Source organism: Lipotes vexillifer, unplaced genomic scaffold (genome assembly GCF_000442215.2).
Source record: "Lipotes vexillifer unplaced genomic scaffold, Lipotes_vexillifer_v1.1 scaffold45, whole genome shotgun sequence".
In the NCBI taxonomy this organism is placed as follows: domain Eukaryota; kingdom Metazoa; phylum Chordata; class Mammalia; order Artiodactyla; family Lipotidae; genus Lipotes; species Lipotes vexillifer.
The window spans coordinates 1,123,859-1,141,901 of NW_006796259.1; the positions used below are offsets into that span (position 1 = coordinate 1,123,859).

General features: G+C 38.3%; 1 protein-coding gene across 5 annotated transcripts in view; it reads right to left on the reverse strand.

Annotated features, from left to right (window-relative positions):
* PTPRD (protein tyrosine phosphatase receptor type D) overlaps positions 1-18,043 on the reverse strand; it is a 418,376-nt gene that overhangs the window by 137,686 nt on the left and 262,647 nt on the right. For all 5 annotated transcript variants that reach the window (XM_007468403.1, XM_007468405.1, XM_007468404.1 and 2 more), the window contains 2 exons: positions 8,021-8,111; positions 2,647-2,856 (listed from right to left, as the gene is read on the reverse strand). In XM_007468403.1, the coding sequence (XP_007468465.1) occupies positions 2,647-2,856; positions 8,021-8,111 (301 nt within the window). The remainder of the gene's footprint in view (positions 1-2,646; positions 2,857-8,020; positions 8,112-18,043) is intronic.

The following is an 18,043-nucleotide window of genomic DNA, read 5'->3' on the forward strand; positions in this document are numbered from 1 at the left end:
GAAGACAACTCATTATTTAGAGGACCTTAGGCATTCTCTGTTTCATTGAATTGTTTTCTAACTTTCTTGGCTTTTCACTGATAAAGTCCCTGGTAAACTGCTATAATTTAAAACACAGGCTATGCTTGCCTTTTCCTAGATAGAGCTTCCCTTGAATCTGGGCAGAAAGCGCTATGGGTTCACTGGTAGTTATAGGAGAATAAAATACATACAATCACCACCCCCCATCAATATTTTCAAATACTTGGAAATTACTATGTTTAATCTCAGAGCTTGTTGGTTACTATTGTAATCACACAGGCTAAGATCTACTAGGTATTATGCAACATACCTAATATTAAATATATATTTGAGAACAGGCATTTTAAGAGGATGAGGAAGGAGATGAGCAATGATGGCTGTCACCCTCCTACCCAGACGTGGGTCACATCAAAAGGTCTTAAGAACCATGCCCCTTATAAAAGGCATCCAAATTGGAAAGGAAGAAGTAAAACTGTCATTATATGCAGATGACATGTACTATATATAGAAAACCCTCAAGTCTCCACCAAAAATATTATTAGAACTAGCAAATACATTCAGTAAAGTTGCAGGTTACAAGATTAACATACAGAAATCTTGCTTTTCTATACACTAATAATGAACTATCAGAAAGAGAAAGCAAGAAAACAATCCTGTTCAAAATTGCATCAAAAAGAATAAAATATCTAGGAATAAACTTAACCAAGGAGGTGAAAGACCTATACTCTGAAAACTATAAAACACTGATGAAGAAATTCGAAAATGATAAAAAGAAATGGGAAGATATTCCATGTTCTTGGATTGGAAGAATTAATGTCGTAAAATGTCCATACTACACAAGGCAATCTACAGATTGAATGCAATCCCTATCAAATTACCCGCGGCATTTTTCACAGATCAAAAACAACACTAAAATTTATATGGAACCACAAAAGATTCTGAAAAGCCAAAACCATATTGAGAGAAAAAGAACTAAGCTCGAGGACTCATGCTCCCTGACTTCAGACTATACTATGAAGCTACAGCAATCAAAATACTGTGGTACTGGCCCAAAAACAGACACACAGATCAGTGGAAAAGAGTGGAGGCTCTAGAAATAAACCCATGCACCTATGGTCAATTATTCTACTACAGAGGAGGCAAGAATATACACTGGAGAACAGACAGTCTTTTCAACAAGTGGTGCTGGGAAAGCTGGACAGCTACCTGTAAAAGAATGAGATTAGAACATTCCCTCACACCATGTACAAAATAAACTCAGAATGGATTAGAGACCTAAATGTAAGACCTGAAACCATAAAACTCCTAGAAGAGAGCATAGGCAGAACATTCTTTGACATAAATTGTAGCAATTTCTTTTTTTTTTTGGATCTCCTAAGGCAAAAGGAATAAAAGCAAAAAGCAACAAACAAAAAATGGACCTAATTAAACTTAAAAGCTTTTGCACAGCAAAGGAACCCATCAACAAAACAAAAAGATAACCTACTGAATGGGAGAACAATATCTGCAAATGATATGACCAATAAGGGCTTAATATCCAAAATATATAAACAGCTCATACAACTCAATATCAAAAAACCAGACAACCCAATTAAAACTGGGCAGAAGTCCTGAATAGACATTTTTCGAAAGAAGACATACAGACAACAGGCATGTGAAAGGATGCTCAACATCTCCAACCATCCGAGAAATACCCACCAAAACCACAATGAGATATCCCCTTAAACCTGTCAGAATGGCTATCATCAAAAAGACCACAAATAACAAATGTTGGCGAGGATGTGGAATAAAGGGAACCCTTGTACACTGTTGGTGGGAATGTAAACTGGTGCAGCCACTATGGAACACAGTATGGAGGTTCCTCACAAAACTAAAAATAGAACTACCATATGATCCAGCAGTCCTACTCCTGAGTATGTATCTGAAGGAAGTAAAAACGCTAGTTGGAAAACATACAGGTACCCCAATGTTCACAGCAGCATGATTTACAATAGTCAAGATATGGAAGCCACCCAAGTGTCCATTAACAGACGAATGAATAAAGAAAATGTACATATATGCAATGGGATATTACTCAGCCGTAAAAAAAGAATTATGCTATTTACAACAACATGGATGAACCTAGAGAGAATTATGCTTAGTGAAATAAGTCAGAAAAAGACAAATACCGTATCACATCCCTTATATGTGGAATCTAAAAAATAAAACAAACCAATGTGTATAACAAAACAGAAACAGACTCACAAACAACAAACTAGCGGTTACCAGTGGGGAGTGGGTTACGGCAAGAGAGGGGTGTGGGATTAAGAGATACAAATGCCAGAACAATAAAACAAACAACAACAACAAAAAGAACCATGCCCTATCAATTTGGCACTTCATAAACTAGATGTCCATCTAAATTTCCTGTCATTAGGGACACAGCCTTACTTGTAACGAAATCTCAAGCAGATTACTCAGCAGTGTTCAAAGAGTAGGCAGCCTGTTACCACATCTAAGTTAGCGAAATCTCTTGAGAAATAATTAGGGTGCATGTACCTACGTATCCCCAAATAACCAAATTCTGGTGAAAAATGTATAAGAATACCAGAGGAAATTAGATGGATGCCATCACAATTAACTTACAGACTCAGCGTGTTCCATCACTGCTAACACAAAGAAGACATATTCTTGACCACTTTGGAGTTGCTTGTTTGTAAATCCACCATAATGTTTGTCATCCCCCAGGGTGAACTCAGTGGGAAGGACATCAAAGTGCGCGGCAATATATGGCTTCAATTCAACTTCTCTCCCATAACGGATGCTTCTGCGTTTCCTAGATATCTCTTTAAGCAGCTTAAGGGAAAAAAGTGGGAAACAGAGAAAGAAATGTAAACAACAATAACCCAACTTAATGACAATTTAATGGGAGAAATTAACTCAGGGCTGGGAACAACCCAAATACAGTGTGTCCACAATACGCGTAGTATGTCAGCATTACTAAATCTCAGTCTCCCTGTCTTCCAAAGGTAAGGCACTGAATTGCAATTGCAAGGCTCAGGCTGTAAACACTGGACAATTAGATCCTTTACTGGTAGTTCACATCACTGTCCACTCTAATGAAATCCTCTCAAAGGACAAGAATGCATTATAACTTGTCTGTGGAAAAAAAGCAGCTTGGTTCACAAAAGCCCGTCATGCAGGCTTTATCACTTACTTATTAAACAAGTAGTACCCTCAGATAAAGCCATCAAAACTTTCAAAGACCAACTTTTTGGAGAGATTAGTACCATTTTAGACTACTTTTAGTAATGAGATAACTTGTATGATGTATATCCCCTCAAATCAGCAGAAATAGAATCTGATGACCAATTTTTAATTGACATTTTCAATAGACGTGGTCACTTATTTAACGAGTCACTTATTTGACTTGGTTCCTTGATTAACCATTTGGGATAAAATGATAAAATTCCTTGCATTTATCATGACACCGAGTTTTTCTGGAGCTAATAGCTCTCTGGAGATGTTGAATTATCTTGCCAGGCAATAAAGGCAGGGTAGAGAAAAAATAATTTTAATATTACACTGAAGAAAACAAATATAAACATGTACACACAGAAATCCTTCATGTATTTCTAAAAGAAAAAAAAAAAGTACAAATTATGGTTTGATACTCTGTTGTTTTGCATTCACTCTTTTATTAGGAGAAACTCATGTTAATGATATTTCATGACAATTTCAAAATGATGTTTAAGTTATCTCTGTCTGCTTCCATTAAATATTGGTATTTTATAGGGCTTAACAGAGAAAAAGAAGTTTATAGCAGTCTGAGATGCCTTTTGATGTAAGGGACAACTTAACTGGTGTTTTGAAAGAATTCTGATTTGTTTGACTATCTCTATAGAAAAGACTACCTGAGAGCCTGGTGCAATGAAGGCCAGGCTTCTGGAATAATAACGGCTGCAGACTGTATATACGGCAAATACCAAATCCTTACGTTAGGAACCTGATGGTACACTACAGCCTCTTCAACACAGAACGTACATGTGCTCAGCTGGTCAAAATTATAACTTAAAAATGTTAAAAATCACCCTCTTGGCTATATAGATAATTTGTGCCCATGTTACTGAATACTTAAAATGTTCTCAAATTTTCTGTTAAGTTTGAGTTTCTGCATACAATTAAAATTACATGAAATGTAAGTTCTTTTATAAAAACCACAACAGACTTGTTTAGCAAATTTGGACCATCTGATGATAAATTCAGGTAGACTGATCAATTATGGACCACCTGAGTTGTAATAAAGCAAGTCCAGAAACTTAGCACTATCTTTCAATCCTGTTGTCACATTTAGGTTTTATAATAATGATGATAATGACAATAATGCTTTTCTTTGTTAACCAATTCCTAGGTGCCAGGCACCATTCTCAGGAGACTAAACAGGGCTTAGTTCATTTACTCATAAAAACTCTATGAAATAGGTAATCATTATCCCCATTTTAGAAATGAGGAAACTGAGGCAGAATAGAAAGTGACAATAGTGGATTCAATTGGTGAAATAAAATGAAATTACATGTTAGAGATTTTTTCCAACCATATTTTTATTTACTTAATGGCTGCACAATACCAAAGAAACATAACTGCAACATTTAGGCTAAATTAATAACGTTAACTCTTTTAACTCAGTCTACACTTAAATATGTAATTTTTGTGCATCTGCTTTCATTAACACAGATAAATGCGTACTTAGATGTCTTTTTCCTAGATTCTTTTAACATGTATTTTTAAAAAATTCTGATGTAAATATTTAAGATATACTTGAAAGGTCACTACATAGGTTATTGTTGATATGCAGTCATTTACGGGCCATTACTTAGAGAAGGACAAATGAAGTGCAGAAGAGCCGAAAAGCTTTCTGAAGTTGGTTAATCAGAAACATTTACCATCAGTTGTTTATGCAACTGTGTCCCCTCTTCTACTTCACTGATCAAACCCTACCTTGATTTTAGTCATATTTCAGATGTAGGCAACTGTCGTAACTCATCCATATCACTGTCATCCCTATGAGTACCTTTTGCTATAGGGTTTCTTTAGGAGACTTCGAGGAAGCACTTTAACAGATTTTAGTGTTTTGGTGCTCCTTAGACCCAGTGCTGCCATTCATTAAGGTCAAACCTGGAACATCAACCCTGGCCCTGCAGCTTGCTCTAATCTCTGTAGGATGCTCCCTGTGTTATACTTTAAATGGGTCAAGTGTGCTCAGATGACACTGAAGTGAGCCAGTATGCTGAAGTTCCAACCACAAATGACCACGTGATTTTACGGCAAGCCTTCGAACTACAATGCGATGAAAAGCTTATGATGTGTTCCAAGACCTTCCCTGAATTAAAGATAACTAACATTTTAGGAGTCATTCTGTCCAGAATTCATTTTGACTATCAATGTCTGCTCTGCCCAGGCTGACCCTGACAACTAAGAGTTCCAGTCTATGAATTTATTATGTGAAGATTATCCCCAGACAAAGGATAAATGAGCTCAGAAGAGAATATCGAGAGTGGCTCTGTTTAGAAAGCCTCTTTCCATTTTTTATGGGCCTAGGTGTGAGGCATACATGTGGAAATCCCCTTAGGCCACCATTCTATTTGATGATTGGGGTTTCAACGATTTGAATTATAGGCCTTTCTAAAAAATCACTTGGTCAAATACATTTAAGAGAGGAACACTGCTTTGTCAAACCTGGCAGTACCAAGCTATAGATAAAATTACTACAATGCTTTTATTATCCATGGTAGAAAAAAAAAATACCTGTCTGTAGGGATCAGAAACTGGATGAGTAAGCACCAAGTGAGGCCACAGCCTACTTTCATTTGTTCCCCTCCACAATAGTTACAAGATGTACTGGAGGTTTCCAGAAGATATATCAAGGGCTTTAGTTTTTTATCAGAAATAATTTTCATTTTCCAGTCAATGCCTATCTTATTTCTTCCACCGTTAATTCTACAATGTGGTCTCAATTGTATCAGTAAGAAAAGTGGGAAAGAACCCATCCCGACCCCAAAATTTTGAATTAATAAATGTTCTTTATCAAACTATTATACAGATTAATGCACTACAATTTGTGGGATGATTAAAATGAGCCTCTGTTATGGGAATCAGCAGCAGAGACCCATAGAACGTAATTGCAAGAAAGTTCAATGTCACATAGCTCTATACTTCAATCCATTAGAACTGATGTGCATTTTGGAGGTTGAAACCTAGCTGTAGAAGAGAATCAGCGTCCTATTACTTACTACCAAATGGCTCCACTTCTAAGCAAAGCTTTTTTTTTTTTTTTTTTTTTTTTTTTTTTTTTTTTTTTTTTTTTTTTTTTTTTTTAAGGATTTGATGTCATTTTTGGCTTGGATGTTAATTCCTTGAAAACTTTTTTTATTTTTAATAGGTAGAAAGATTCATAGATTTTACAAGCTGCCTTTGCATTTTAAATCCAGTTCTAACTGAATTCTGCATTTCGGCTGAGAACTGATTAAAATAACAAAGAACATGTCAGGATTAACTCATTAGTCAGTTGCAGGTAAAACATGCCTTCCTTCAAAATGTTTAGAGACCAGCTAGCTCATCAAATCGCATATTCAGATGTACTCCTCTGACATCATAAAAAATGATTTTGTTCCTTTATTTTCAGCAGAAAAAAAAAGTAAAATTTATAACAAATTACTTGACAGCATGATTGAAATGTGTCTCATTTTATACTCCTTCAGTGCTCATCTAATCACTAAGCAGTGACACAAAAGCATAGTCCTAACCTTGAACTCATCTCCCTTTCTGAACTTGATCAAGTTTAACTCAGATAAATGAAGTGGTTGATGATGAAACATACTTCTAGGGATGACACATGTCTGTCAAAAGAAGCTAACAGCCCTGCTCTCGAGATCACAGGCTCCTTAGTGCAGACATGTATGAAATAAACATCACTTCCCTGTAACGCAGTTAGGGAATTTCTGCTTTTCCTTGCTTTGTATGCATTAATTTGAGGGACAGAAAATACCTGAAAATAACAGGTTGGGTTATAAGATACAGAACATGTTGTAAATAAATCCAATCAATTAAAATCTCATATTTCCCCTAATGGGGGCCTTTTTTATTTGACTTCTGAACTGATTCAAACTAGAATCATGTTAAAATTGTAAAGTCTCTCCTGTATAGTATTTCACAGAAGGTGAAGCCCAGCCATTAACCTGCTGTGGCCCTCTAGGGATCTGGCTTAACACTTGTGATCAGTTTTCTCATCCAAACAGAAGTATGTCAAAATTAGATCTTGTTCTATATACTGTGTATTTACTTTAAAAAAAAAAATGTTCTTTTTGCAAAAAAGAGGACCAAGGTACCTATTGTTATTGTAAGATTTTAGAAATTAATAGTATTTAGTATTTGCTCTGTTGTTTGTACCGTATTTCTTGCTCAGCTCAAAATTCTGTGATTTGTTTTATTTGCCCCTGAAGCTCATGCATTTTTGATTCTGATATCTTACAAAATATAGAATGAAGCAAATATGTGCTAACCAGCACAATTCTGTCAGACACATAGCAGGTCAAGTGTTGAACTCTGGTGCAAACTGCAACTTAGCATTTTTAACAGCCTCAGCTACCACTGCACTGACGAAGCATACCTTGGAATTCATAGCAATGGTGATAAAGTCTTTGCTGACAATTCACTTCACCTTCCACACCTCTGCATCATGTTTTACAAGGGGCACGGGGCAAAATATTAAAGCCAACAAAGATCAGATAGGTTGTAAGCTTTACAACAGCTTAATGTCTTTTAATTAAATCAAAAAGCTCTTTGTTGGGACCCCAAGAGGTTAACACACCCGTAGCAGTGAACCTTCTGAGTAGCCAGCTGACCAGCCAGCCATGTAGGAGTCAGCACCCAGATTAGATGCTGAAAGGTCTCCATAGAGAGGAGAGGGCTATTTTAAAAATTAAATAAGTAATGAACGGCACAGCCCAAAACACATAGTTACCTCATCTAATTCCATTTCATCTGGACTCTCCCATGGCTTGATAAATTTCCCACGAGATTTCTTCAAAGGCACAATTATTATGTAGTAACCTCTGCACAAGAATAGATAGACAAAAATAAGGTTAGTTCGGAGGGAAAAGAAAATGGATATATCCTTAAATCTTCCACAGACCTGAAGATTGAGACTGAAGGCAAATTATGGATATGGAGTGACTTGTCCATCAATGGCAAATAACCACCTGTTTGTTCAATTTTCAAAACAACATGGATAGACATTTATGTGTGACTTCAGTCATCTTGTATGGTAATATCACCGCGGTTGACTGACCTTTATTAGGTACCATAAACAGCGTGGAAATAGTTCGTTAGTACCCTGGTGCTGGACACATACAAGGTGGGTATATTGAAATCTACCACCACAGGCTGCTGAACCAAGAATTTTCTATGACATTAATTTATAAGATGATTTTTTTTTAAAGAAGATGTGTAATAAAAATTACTCTAAGCTCATCCAAATGCCTACACGATGACGATGACAACGGTTTTCTTCATACACCGTTAAAATACATTTTATTTGGATAAAAAATTAAAAGCATAAAAATTACTCATCATCTCACAATTATGTAAAGATGTAAAGGTTCCCCTCTCTTTCTACCCATCAAATTGCAAACCTTAAGGTAGGTACTGCAGAAATTTGGAGACAGTCACTACCTAAGGGCTTTCAAAATAGGTCTCAGTATAATACCTCTATAGGAAGGGACAAAAGTAAGCGAGTCCTCACACTGAGAACGGTCAACTACAATTTATGTATAAAGGTTCCTTGTCGCCAAATAGATGTGGGTTATTTGTAAAGTTGTTTTGTAACTTCCGTATAGTGTATACTGTGCTCTTATATTCAGAGTTAGGGACTCTGCTCATACTGATTTTTGGTAGTAACTATACAAGGACTTTGAATGTAAGGTATAATAATAGCCACCACATTCATCACTTCCTACTTTTTAGGTATTACAGTAAATGCATAATCTCATTTTGCCCTCTCAAAAATCCTTTAAGGACAGGTAAGAGAAAAAAAGACAGCTACACGAGACTGAATAATCGCTCAAGTTAAAACAGATAGTAAGGGGATACAAACCTATATATGTAGAGAGAGAGATATATCTCTTAACTATGGCAATAATCTGCTTTTGTTTCATTTACTCTGTATCATAAAGCACTTTTACGGAAATTTATTGTGGAAATGAATACACACACCCCCCTACCTCTGCCTCTCAGAGGAAAGGGATGAGAACGGGCTGGGTGCTAGCAAGCTTGTATCACATTTTATTACAGAGACTAATAGTACACACAGGAAGGCCTGTTTGTTCTTATTGCAAAGCAAAACGTGTAATAAACTCAGCAAACCCTGTGTGATAATGAACTCTGTTTCCACAAACAGAGTTTGGAGCAGCTCTGTCCAGTATAGTAGCCGCTAGCCCCTTGCGGCTATCAAGCACTTGAGATGTGGCTAGTCTGAACTGACATGTGCTCTACCTGTAAGAGACACTGGATTTCGAAAACTCAGTATGAAAACTAAATGTAAAATATCTCAGCAATAATTTTTTAATAGTGATCACATGTTAAAATGATAATATTCTGGATATAATGCGTTTTGTAAAAAATGAAATTAAAATTAATTACATCTGTTTCTTTGTACTTTTTACCACAGCTGCTAGAAAGTGTAACATTTCACATGTGGCTCTCGTTACATTTGTTGGGCAGGGCTGATCTAGAGTGTTCCGGTAGAGAATGTGGCATTTAGAGATGCATCTGGCCCAGAATTTAGGATCTGCCACTCATGAGCTGTGTGATCCTGGGCTGATCATCTAACATCCCTGAATCTCAGTTGCATATACTGAAATTAGAGTAAATAATATCAGACTTATTCTGGAGAAATAAAACAAATGAACACAAAGTGCTTAGCACAGTGTGTGTCACGTAGCACTTCACAGATGCCAGCTGCTACTGGCTGGTACCGACCATCATGGTGGGAGAGATGGATCTGAACACAGCCACAGTAGGACACAGTGAAACTCCCTGAGATGTAGATTAAAGGACTTATCAAACTTTTTTTTCCCCCTGATCAAGAATTCAAGTCAAACCAGACAACTACAGCAGAATCCGCTCTCCACGGTGCTCTGAGCAACTCATCATCAGGCTCACGGGGTCACATCACTTAGCCATCCATTTTCTTTCCTACAAACAATGATGATGATCAAGGAGGGTAATGAGAAGGAATAGTGGAGTATGTGAGAGAGGCCAGTATCTTTTATGGCCCAGAGTAAGCTTCCTCCTCTTCCTGTCTTCCCACCACCCGAAGGATTTGCCAAAAAGGCCCATCATGTTAAATGAGCATGGAGAAGAATGACAGGGGCTGCAACCTGGCGTACAAAATAGCACTGCAGATGGACTCGATAAACACACTTGTCAGGGAACCTCTTGCTTTTCACTACCAATTGCACAAAGTCACGACAGCTTCTCTTTGCCTAAAGTAATGATACTGCACATGATCAGGGAGCTCCCACTGTCCTCGTTCAGAATCTTGTAAATCAAGGTTAAGCTGATGAATCCTATTAATTTTTCTTCTGCTTTCATACTTTGAGTTGCCATTCTTGTACATGAAGAAAGAATCCGTTCTGCAGCACTCCCCTACTATTCATTTCATTTGTGGCTCGGATAAGAATTGAACAGCCTTCCCCATAGCAATTAATTAACAGTGTGGCTGGATATCCATAACCTTTTCTCTCCACGATCACTAAAGCATTCATCTAGAGCAGCCCAAGTGGAGCCTTTCAAAGCAGCTCTCGCCTATTGAAAGAAACGGGGTGTTGGGAATTTGGAACTCCTGGGTCCAAATCCATACATTTCAACTGTATTCTCTGCAGCTGTGACTTTGTAAAGAACCTCGTATTTGCCATTCCTGAAGCCTAACTTTCCCCCTGAGGATACTGCTTTCTTTCCAGACTTCTCACGTGGTGGCTGTTAATTTATCTCTCTTCCTCTGCCCATGAACCTCAGGTTTAGGGTTTGGGTTTCTTTCCCGGTTCACTGTTGCTTCTTGCAGATATTTTTTCCTCCACCCCTTTGCAAAAATCACAATAAGCCCTCCTTTTGGAAGCTCGTACAATTCAGCTATGCTATGGTCCTCTCTTACTGATTTCTGCCATCTACCAACCTCTTCAGAATCTTTCCTTTATGGAAGTTTTTGTTTTGTTTTTCCTGGGGTTAACGGTCTTTTTCTTTCCTCCCAAACTTGGCCGTCATTTTGGGTGACTTCAACCTTCAGAGGGCTGGCCCATGCACCACCCAGGGCTCTCAATTTCTTGAGCTCTTCTTTTCCAAAACCCACATCCCCCATTCGGCCTTAGCTAAAATCTGATAGCCTTTCTCTGTGCCTGAACCCAAGGAGCTGAATACAGCTTGAGAAATAACGCACAGGGTAGAATGATGCCATAAGTTCATATTCGGCAAACTCCAAACAGGCCTTCAACACTGCCTGGCAATACAGCCACAGCTTCTCTAGTTACCTAGTCCATCCAATCTTCACAGTAAGTTTTTCACACTTCCTCCCCTGGCCTCAAATCTTGGACATACATGCCTCTCCACTAGAAGATGGCCTGCGCTCTTATACACAGAGAAAAGAAAAAGATTTAGACAAGCATTCCCTCGTCGTCTAACAAACTACAAGCCGACCTATATCTGAGTGCAAACCATAATCTTTCCGATCGGTACCGTAGAAGGGCTGACTACACTTTCCAGAGCCAATTACTTTTTCTTGAATTGGGTCCTGCATCTCACTCTCTTTGGATGTCTACCATATACTATACCCCTTGTCTCCCATATATCTCGATTTCTCCATCCTCGTTGGATTCTGTCGATTAGCTTTCCATCACTGGCAGGACAAAACAAACCACATCCTGCTCCAGTCATCACTTTCTCTCTCTCTCCTACCTCTTACTGCCCCAGTTCTGAGAAGAGCTGTGTGTTCTTGCTGTTCTCCATGCCTTTACCTTCCATTCACTTCCCAGTCAACTGTGCTCTAGCTCCGGCCTCATCTGCCCAACTCACCACCTTCACCTGGGTCATCAGTATTGCAGCAAAAGGAGAATTTTTCACTCTCTTCTTACTTGATCTTTTTTTTGGGGGTATGCGGGCCTCTCCCTGCTGTGGCCTGTCCCGTTGTGGAGCACAGGCTCCGGACACGCAGGCTCAGCGGCCATGGCTCACGGGCCCAGCCGCTTCGCGGCATGTGGGATCTTCCCGGACCGGGGCACGAACCCGTGTCCCCTGCATCGGCAGGCGGACTCTCAACCACTGTGCCACCAGGGAAGCCCCTTACTTGATCTTTTATCAGAATCTGAGTATTCATAACACCCTCCATGAAACATATTCAGTTCTTTCTCTGTATCTAACTCTCCTGGTTTTCTACTTAAATCTCTCACCATGTTAACCTTATTTCTTTAGCAGGATTTATTACCTGCTACCCAGCTTTTCAACGGTGGCGTTCCTCAAGGATCTAGCCAAGGATTTGTCTTTACTTCCTCTTTTCTTCCCAAGGGATCTCATTCCAGCTCAGGGAATCAGTTATCCCCTAGATGCAAATGATTTACAGATTCACATCTTCAGCCCAGAACACTCCTCTGAGCTCCACAAGTTTACCCGCTTCCAACTTTATGTCTCCATTTCTATGTCACAAAAGTACCTCAAATTTACTGTGGTTAACATAAAACAAAAGAGACGCCTCCTCTTCTAATATTGCACCATGATCCATTTTAGGGCACATGCTGTAAACCTAGGTGTTATCACTGATGATCTGCATTAACTCTCTCCCTCCCTCATACCCAAACTACCGCTAAGTCCTATTACTTCCAAACTATCTATAGTGCATTCACTTCTCCCCATCTCTACTGCCACCGCTCTGGCTTCATTCCATTGTCTCATGCCTGGGTTGCTCCTAACTTTGTCTCCTAATTTTCTCTCTCCGTTGACTTAAGCTCCCTTTAGTCCAGTCTCTGAAATTTTCATTTCGCAGTAGAAAATTAATTGTAACATTTCCATTTTTAAAAATATTTCCATTGATCCTCATTTGTCTTAGGATAAATGCCAAAGGCATTACACGACTCAGCAGGATCTTTGCCTGAATCCATCTCTCTGTGCTCTCTGAGCTACGCCCTGGTGGGCTTTTAGTTTCTTGAATGTACTTGGTCCGTTCTGTCTTTGATCATTCTGTACCATCTGTCTAGAACCTTCTGTCACTCCCAACAAATCCCAAGTTATCTTCTCTCTTTCCTCAAATAGCAACTCACTTTTTTACTTCCTAACTCAAACCTTCCCTGACCTCTGCTTAGACCAATGACCCCTATTACATGGTCTCAATGAACCATTTTTAGTCCATAATTTTCTTGTACGTTTAAGACATATTCATATACTTAGAAACACATTGCTAAAGCAGGTACACATATAATTTCCCCAAATTTGCTAACGTTGCCATTTTATCACTGAGTTCTTTTTTCACTGAAAAGTGGAAGTGGGTGAAACAGGTAACTCTTGGGGATTTATGCCTCCCCTAGATCAGGAAGTCAAAAACACTGTGAGGCCCTTCTCTTGCATTAGAACTTTCCAACTTGAAACCTCATCAAGCTTTTCTCTTTTCTCCAAACCAGCCTAATGACACGCCTAAATGTCTTTTAGTTACCAGCAAAGCGGTGATCCTGGGTCTAATGTCATGTGGTATTAGGTAAGGTAGGATGACTCTGTAAAGTGAGGAACTAACATACACCCTGCAAATTCATATCAACCAAATCATATGAACTGAAAGAACTTGCTTGAAATGCAAAAACCAAACGAACAAACAAAAAAATTGCTTTTGGACATAGAGCAGCTTCCCATATGGGTAAAATTAAACTTTATACTCTGTTTGCCTGTCTAACTCAAGGCTGAAGTTTAGCCTTCAAAATACCCTTTTCAACATAGACCTTCACTATTAAACTAATGGAAAAGAAATAACTTGAGAATCAATATATCTGGAGAGCCCTTGACTACTTATAATGTAAGCTGTGTTTTCCCAGTGTATTAGATTTAATTAGATAAGTTAAATATAACCTTCAGAATTTTAATTATACTATGTAAAGTTTTACTAATTTTATTTAATATGTTATCATCAAGGGGCCCAGTTCCATATAATTATATGGGAAGGTGAGCTCTGGTCTTTGTGGCAGTACCACTGCAAATTCTGGCAGGCTTTTTGTATTAACAGTCCATACTAGCATTCTCCAACTCATTATTTAACTGGGAGGTCAAAATTTGTCTCAGAGTTTAATGATGAATGTCATGCCTTGAATAACTTTTTGATTTTTTTTTTTCCTGGCTTTGGTCATTTGGGTATATATTGTTTAAATCAAATTAATTAACCACAGGAAAACCAAAGCAGGTTGAATGATCTTTCTAGTTTCTCTGTTTAAATTAAGGTTTCTAATCTTTTAAGCTATGTGTTGTCAGACAAGTTATTAATTGTCTTAAGCCTCATTTTCCTCATTTGTAAAATGGCAGATGATAATGCTGACTGTGTCTAGCCTCTCCCTTTACCTCTCCTCTAAATTCTCATGACAATCTACTGATTTTATTGTTCCACATTTAACATACATTTCCATAATCCGTGGCCAAGTGCATGTACCTGATTCCTCTTGGTTCTGAGGTTTGGCTGGGGCAGTCCTATTGACATCTAATTGTTATGGAGTTCTTAGATGTTTAGTAATTGTCCTGGGAAAAAATATCCTGGTTTGGTCAATCATTTTATGGTCACAGAGGCATGGTTGTGGTTCAACATGTAGACTCTGGAGCCAGACTGCCTAAGTTCAAATCTTTCCTCTCTGGTTCTGCTATTGTGTTGCCAGGGCAAATTAGTATACTACCTTATAGCTTCGTCAGCTGTAAAATGAAGAGGACCCTTGGTGTGAAGATTACAGCAGTCACTGCGTGCAGTGTCCTTTGAAGAACACCTAGGAAGTCCTCTGTCCCTATTAACTATTAGCAGAATCAACTCTATGATCTTGGCTGGGCCACTTAGTGTCTCTGGGCCTCACTTTACTCACCCGTAAAAGGGGAGACCCACCTACCTCACAGGGTTATTGTGAGACTTAAGTGAAATGCTCTAATACCTTCAGTAAATTGTAAAGCTCTATACAAATTTAAGCCTTTACCACTTCAGTTAACAAACATATGATGCGTGAATTAAACATTAAACAGCTTATACACAGAGCTGATAATAGTGGTGCACGTGTGTTATGAAACAACTTTGCTTCCAAGAATGTCTTTCTTTAAAAGAAAAAGGAGATAATAAATTTAAAATTTTATAAAACGCCCTTATTCTTCATTTCTATTTTTCATAAACATGAAATGGTTGCTATGGAGTTAATTTACATTGGGTACCTTCTGGCAGCTTTTTCTCTGAGTACAATCTGTGTGGTGCTTTTTTTTCTTATCAGAGTAAAATCCTGCTCTATAGAGTCACAGAAGTCCTCTTTGTCACCACAACTTGCTTCTGACGGATGGTGGCATTGCTAGAGTTTCTGACCAGCATTCTGCCCGCTAAATGTATTCAAAGAGAAGGTTGAAGCCCCACAAAATTCCTAGTACTAGAACCTGCAGTACCAATGTGGCTGTTTCGTGAAAAATCTGGCCCTTCGCTGAGGAAGCTCCCAGCTTCTCCACACAAAAACCCAAGTGTGAAATCACAGAAGCAAGGAGCTATGTCTGCATTACGTTTACACGAGATAGATTTATTTTCCTATGGTGAGGAGTTTGGAGGTGGGGATCAAGACCTCTCAATTATCTTGGCCGGAAACGAGGAAAGCCTGGTTTCTGTTGATAAACAAAACAGCCGTTCAATCATCAAAATTGTATTTTGATAGAAAAACAAACTGGAAGCATCTTTGTAGCTAGCTCTTACCTAAATACAAGTTAGCAACCCACCGCAGAGCTCTGGAATCGATTCTGATTTCTCCCCTCATTTCTCCCTTATAATACTTAACAGAAAGCTCCACTCTAATTTCTGAACTGCAAGTGGCACCGCACGGCACACAGCTTTTTGTCATACTTGACGATACCACATGAACCAACCTAGAAGACTGGATGGGTAACTTTATGCTATTATCCCTTTAAAAAACATAGTGAATATGAATTATCCAGGGATTTTTGCTAACAGGAGATTTGCTTGTCACTTCTTATGGTTCTTATACTTTTCCCCAGTTTTGTCTTGTCTTTCCCCCAGAGTGTTTAGAATATATTTCTGGGAATCTTTACTTCAGTTCTAGAACAGCGTTTTTTCCATAATGGTTTGCTTTCTTTTTCTGTTTTGTAATAGTCTGTGATCTTTGTTACCAAAGTTTTATCCCTTTTCTTTGACTCCCATGTCAAATATTACAAAGAAGAAGTACATAAATAAAACAAAGAAAATCTGAACAAGCTAAAGAAAAATTCTGAGAGAGAGACTATATTCTGCAATATTCTCAATTCATTCAGAGGTTGGGAAATGAAAAAGAAGTCTATCACCAATGGACTAAAATGTCATTTCCCAATAATGTCTGAGACATTCTACCAAACTAATTTGGTAAATAGCCATTAAAATCTTTTTTTTAATATATAAAGAAAAGTCTTGAAATCTAATAGTAAAAACTACAGATTATGTGACACTATTTTCATCTTTCATTTACCTTCCCTGAATAGACAGCACATGCTTTTAATAGACTCAATCTATAGCCCATACAAACTATATGGACTGTTCCTTCATTGTTTGCAACTATTTTACCTTCTCTAAATCTTTCTCATCGTTCAAGACTTATTAGATATCAGCTCCTTCTGGATATCTCCCTTGGCATCCAAGTTGGGCTAGAATTCTGTATTTATGTTTCTACAGTACCTTTTAATCTATTTCCTGTATCTGTTTTCCCACTATAAGGTAGGGCTTTATCTCCATCATCTTTCTATTTCCAGACCTAGTGCTGGCAATACAGTATGTCTAGAATACATGTTTGTTGGATGCCAGCTGAAAAGTCGTAATGGATGGGTAAGACGTGGACCAATAACAAGTGCCAGTCTTTGTCTTGCTTGGGCAGTATCACGTGTGCTGTCCTCTGCCTGAAACAGCGTCTGCTCACCCCCACTCCCATGGACAAGTTTATTGTGATTCTTTAAGCCTCAGCTTAGATGTTGCTTTTTTCAGGGCCTCTTCCCTGAACTACTCAACTGGGGTTGGGAGCTCCTCCTCTGGCCTCCCCTATCCAACTAACTTTTGGTATCACAGGACTCCACTCCACCTGACTCTCTACTTGTCCAAATTCCCCAATTACCTATACTTTGTAAGAGCCATGAGCCATGAGAAAGTCAGCATTCTCTCCACTGAATTCCTGCAACATTGTCTGGAACTATGGTGGGAGATCAGACAATATCCATAGGATATTTAAACAATAGAAAAATAAAATCGCCCTTTCATACTAAATTTTGTTAGAATCAAAATCACACTAATATTCCATTCTTCTTTTTAGTTTTCTAAATGATAGAAACAGAAGAGTGGACAAAAATGGAGACTCATATAAATGGAGACTGATTTCACTGACACCTCATGTAAAATGTACACAAAATTAAACTCATTAATTTCCTCCTGATCTTTCATCCTTCAGGATGAATGGCAGCATCATTTATTTTGTCATCCAATCTCAGACCTCAGAGTCAGCTATGACATTTTCCTCTGCCTCGATCCCTCCATTAAGACAGCTGCCAATTCCTACTTCTCTGTCTGCCTCTGCATCCCATTTCCACCATCACCATCTCACTTCAGAATCTTGTTACTTGCCTAGAGTCAACTAACTGCACAATGACTGCCCAAAACTTTTCTCTGTGGTGCTCCAATCCTTCCGACATGCCTTCAGGAGCCATCTTCCCTAAGAACTTTCCTAAATTATGTCACCAGATTGCTACTAAATATAAAGGC